The sequence below is a fragment of the Portunus trituberculatus genome, chromosome 7, assembly GCF_017591435.1.
Source record: "Portunus trituberculatus isolate SZX2019 chromosome 7, ASM1759143v1, whole genome shotgun sequence".
NCBI classification, from domain to species: Eukaryota; Metazoa; Arthropoda; class Malacostraca; order Decapoda; family Portunidae; genus Portunus; species Portunus trituberculatus.
In genome coordinates, this window is record NC_059261.1 from 5,741,544 (window position 1) to 5,746,543 (window position 5,000).

Here is a 5,000-nt window from a genome sequence, read left to right on the forward strand (position 1 = left end):
GGGTCTGAGTGCCTAAAGGAAAGAGAGAAGGGGTCTGTATGGCTGTGGGGCTGTGTAAGGGGCTGAAGGACTGCGTTGAGCTGTGACTGAAGGCGAGGGGGAAGTCTATGGGGCTGTGTGTATGAGTAGGAAAGCTGTGGGGCTGTCTCTGTGTAGAAGGGGCTATGGGAACTGTCTGTGTAGAAGGGGCTGTGGGGGCTGTCTCTGTAGAAGGGGCTGTCGGGCTGTCTGTGTGTAGAAGGGGCTGTTGGGACTGTCTGTGTCTAGAAGGGGCTGTGGGGCTATTTGTATGTAGAAGGGGCTATTGTCTTTATGTAGAAGTGGCTGTGGGATCGTCTGTGTGTGTGTAGAGGGGGCTGTGAGGGCTGTCTGTGAGTAGAAGGGGCTGTTGGGACTGTCTGTGTGTGTAGATGGGGCTGTTGGGACTGTCTTTGTGTAGAAGGGGCTATGGGTGACTGTGTGTGTGTTAGGGGGCTGTGTGGACTATCTGTGTGTTAGGGGGCTGTGTGACTGGAGAGGGCTGTGTGTTGTGTTTGCAGGGCCTGTGTAACTATGTGTGGAAGCTCGTGGGGCTGTCTAAAGAAAGGGGTGAGGACTGTCTGAAGGATTGATGGGGCTGACTGTCCGTGTGAAGGGGCTGTGGGGCTGTTTGAAAAATTTGGAGGGGCTGTTTAACTGTCTGAATGAGGGAGAGGGAATGGGGCTGTGTGGAGGGGGAGGGGAACTTTTTGGGCTGTGTTGAGACGCTGGGGGCTGTGTGACTGAGGGCTGAAGGAGTGGAGCGGGCTGTGAGGCTGTATGACTGTGTAGAATGGAATGTGGGGCTGTCTGTATGTATGTATGAAAGAGTGAGAGGGGCTGTGAGGGCTAAGTGTGAGGGGGCTATGGGGCTAAGTGTGAAAAATCTAGGACTAAGTGGAGGGCTGTGACTGTCTAAAAAAAAGGTGAGAAAGAAACTGCTAGACGGAGTGTGTGGGGCTGTTTGGGGGCTAGGGGGCTGAAAGGGGCTGAGTTGGGGGCTGGCTACCTTGTGCTGTTGACGAGTTCTCCTGTAGGGGGCTGGAAGGAAGGAGCCGCATATACGCTCTCTCTATACCACTCCTGCAAGAACAAGGTCTGTGAGAGAGAGAGAGAGAGAGAGAGAGAGAGAGAGAGAGAGAGAGAGAGAGAGAGAGAGAGAGAGAGAGAGAGAGAGAGAGAGAGAGAGAGATGCATACACTGACAGAGACAGATAGACAGGGATGTAAAGAGGAGGAGGAGGAGGAGGAGGAGGAGGAGGAGGAGGAGGAGGAGGAGGAGATGAAAGGGAAGAGGAAGAGGGTTAGACTATGATGAACTGCAAAAAAGAAGAAGGGTGAGAGAGAGAATGAAAGAGGAGGAGGAGGAGGAGGAGGAGGAGGAGGAGGAGGAGGAGGAGGAAGAGGAGGAGGAGGACAGGGGGAAGTGAAGGAGACTGAAGAGGAGAGAGGAGGAAGAAGAGAAAGGAGGAAATGAAAGAAGCGTCAAGAGGAGGAGGAGGAGGAGGAGGAGGAGGAGGAGGAGGAGGAGGAGGAGGAGGAGGAGGAGGAGGAGGAAGAAAAGGAGAAGACAGGAAGACAGGAGAGAGAGAGAGAGAGAGAGAGAGAGAGAGAGAGAGAGAGAGAGAGAGAGAGAGAGAGAGAGAGAGAGAGAGAGAGAGAGAGAGAGAGAGAATGAGAGATAAGGAGAGAGAGAGAGAGAGAGAGAGAGAGAGAGAGAGAGAGAGAGAGAGAGAGAGAGAGAGAGAGAGAGAGAGAGAGAGAGAGAGAGGAAGAAAAGATCTAGAGATAAAGAAATGGAGAGAGAGAGAATAGAGAGAGAAAATAGAGAGAGAAAGAAAGAGAGAGAGAGAGAAAGAGAGAGAGAGAAAGAACAAAGTGAATAAAATAAAAGAAAATATTGACAGTTGAGAGAGAGAGAGAGAGAGAGAGAGAGAGAGAGAGAGAGAGAGAGAGAGAGAGAGAGAGAGAGAGAGAGAGAGAGAGAGAGAGAGAGAGAGAGAAAATAAAAGAATGAGAAGAGATAGGAAAGAGAGAGAGAGAGAGAGAGAGAGAGAGAGAGAGAGAGAGAGAGAGAGAGAGAGAGAGAGAGAGAGAGAGAGAGAGAGAGAGAGAGTTATGAAGCATGATGAATTAATAAAGAGGAGAAGAAGAAGAAGAAGAAGAAGAAGAAGAAGGAGAAGAAGAAGAAGAAGAAGGAGAAGAAGAGGAGGAGGAGGAGGAGGAGGAGGAGGAGGAGGAGGAGGAGGAGGAGGAGGAGGAGGAGGAGGAGGAGGAGGAGGAGGAGGAAGGTCAAAGGTCACGAAGAAACAGCGAAAGAAAACGAATCGAAATGAAACAAACAAAGAAGAAAGAAGACGAAGACGAAAGAAAATGGGAAAACAGGACTAAAGAAAACGGGAAACGCAAAAGAAAATGGGAAATAATGAAGATGATAATAATAAAAACTCCATCTCCCGTTTTCTTCAACCAGAGAAAGACAAGAGACCATTATTCCATCTCCGTTTTCTTTTTCCTTCTTTACCGGACGAGAGAGAGAGAGAGAAAGATAAGGAGGAGGAGGAGGAGGAGGAGGAGGAGGAGGAGGAGGAGGAGGAGGAGGAGGATAAAGAAAGAGAGAGATAAGATGAAATGAAGGAGAATAAAAGAGATGAGGAGGGAAGGAAGAAGAGAGAGAGAGAGAGAGAGAGAGAGAGAGAGAGAGAGAGATTGTTTCTTTTCTTCTTGTTTATCATATCAAACAAATTAGTGAGCGTCTCTCTCTCTCTCTCTCTCTCTCTCTCTCTCTCTCTCTCTCTCTCTCTCTCTCTCTCAAGGAAATTTCCAGAGAAAGAGAGAGAAAAAGAAAATGGAAGTAAGAGAAAGGAAAAAGGAAGAGAAAAAGAAAACGAGAGATAGAGAGAGAATAATATTTCCTCCTAGATTAGAGATATCTTTCAAAACACCCTCCTCTTTCTCCTTTTCCTCCTCCTCTTCTTCCCTCCTCCTCCTCTTCATCCATCACCTCCTCCTTCTCTTCCTCCTTCTCTTCTTTTTCCTCCTTCTCCTTCTCCTGCTCCTCCACCACTTCCACCTCCTCCTCCTCCTCCTCCTCCTCCTGCTCTTTCTCCACCACCACCTCTCCCTCCTCCTCCTCCTCCTCCTACTCGTCTTCCTCCACCTCCACCACCTCCTCCTCCTCCTCCTGCTCCTGCTCCTTCATCAATTTTCTTCTGCTCCTACTGCTCTTCCTTCTCTTCCTCCTCCTCCTCCTTTTCGTCCTCCTCCTCCTCCTCCTCCTCCTCCTCCTTCTCTAAAAAAAACAATACTAAAAGAAGGAAGAGGAAAATTTTGCATGTTTCTCACAAAAATCCTAAAAATTTTGAAATCGCCTGCTTCATTTTGATATTCGTAACAAAAACTTCGTAACTCTTGGCTCCATTCGTAAATTCTTCGGCAAATTTACGAAATCTTTGCTTGGACACGAAATATTTTGGTACAAATGTGATATACTTTGATAAATCACTGTGGTTCTTATTTCAAACCGATTCTACTATTTGTAAAAGGTTCTAATTAAATGTATACAGGTTTTTTGGAGGTGTTTTAATGGTTGTAGTGGGAAATTAACCTCTTCAGTAGCATGACGTGTTTCCCTTACTCATTCTGGTGACTATTTGGTGATTCTATACAGCTTCAGAAACTCATGTGGGGATCAAAATAAGAGAAGATTCTGGCCATTAATTTTCTGACCTCCATAGACCCTTCCTAATGTCAATAAAATCATCTAATGGTACACAAAACTCCAGGTATATAGGTGTCCCAGTACTGAGAGTTAATGGTCGTTGTGGTAAATTACGATGATTTCTGTGTTATTAAAAGTATGTACTCTTTTCAAAACCCGCCTTTCTCAATGCTATCTATATCCTTGTCTACATATGAACATTTCTGGTACAAACACTAACGCCTGTGAAAAAATAAAAATTCAGATTCTTCGTTCAATTCTAGAGTCATCAAAGGTTTCAGATTCTATGCTAATGAAAAGACAATTCAATTCCTTCCCTTTCCAATCTCATCCTTTCTGACGTAAACACCACAAAACTTATCAAAACAGGTTCATTCTTTCCTAATTCCATTCAGTCTTGCCTTGTAGCATCGAAACCCCTTAAAGACATTCTGAGCCTTCTTGAAACACCTTGAAAATTGATCAAAACACTTTAATTTCACACAAAACACCTTTATTCTTCTCATAAAATTGTCAAAACAGGTTCATTCTTTCCAAACTCCATTCAGTCTTACCTTGGTGCAATGAAACCCCTTAAGAACATTCTGATCCTCTTAGTAACACCCTTAAAATTGATCAAAACACTTTAATTTCACACAAAACACCTTTACTCTTCTCATAAACTTGTCAAAAAAGGTTCATTCTTTCCAAACTCCATTAAAACATGCCTTGAAACGTTGAAACCCCTTGAAAACATTCTAATCCTTTTCGTAACACCCTAAAGACAGCCCAACAGCAAGTTCAAACCAGCCCAAATGGAGTCAGGCACCCATAAAACAGCCCAAGACCAATAAATAGCCCAATCGCAGTCAGTCACCGAAAAAACAGCCCAACAACACCCATAAATAGCCCAATCGCAGTCAGTCACCGAAAAAACAGCCCAACAACACCCATAAATAGCCCAAACGCAGTCAGTCGCCGGAAAAACAGCCCAACAACACCCATAAATAGCCCAAACGCAGTCAGTCGCCGGAAAACAGCCCAACAATACCACAAAACTAGCCCAAACAGTCAGTCAAGCTTAAAATAGCCCAATTCAGTCCCTCGGGGGAAGAGATGAGTCAGCCCAACCCATGACTGGCCTCCCTTTCCTTCCAGCCAGACAGGAATTCAGACCTCACTCTCACTCGCTCTCCCTCTCTCTCTCTCTCTCCTCTCCCACTCTCTCCCTCAATGCTGGGCTCCAATTTCGGGGACTAGGATCAAATTGGTATCCCCTCCCC

At 46.0% G+C, this 5,000-nt stretch overlaps 1 protein-coding gene across 3 annotated transcripts in view; it reads right to left on the bottom strand.

Moving 5' to 3' along the window:
• Window positions 1-5,000, bottom strand: part of LOC123519887 (hornerin-like) — a 39,995-nt gene that overhangs the window by 11,455 nt on the left and 23,540 nt on the right. Inside the window, exon 2 of one of the 3 annotated variants that reach the window (XM_045281543.1) lies at window positions 1,028-1,101. The exons of the other annotated variants lie outside the window; for them this stretch is intronic. Coding sequence (XP_045137478.1) covers window positions 1,028-1,079 — 52 coding nt within the window. The 5' untranslated portion in view covers window positions 1,080-1,101. The remainder of the gene's footprint in view (window positions 1-1,027; window positions 1,102-5,000) is intronic. 3 annotated transcript variants of the gene reach the window in all.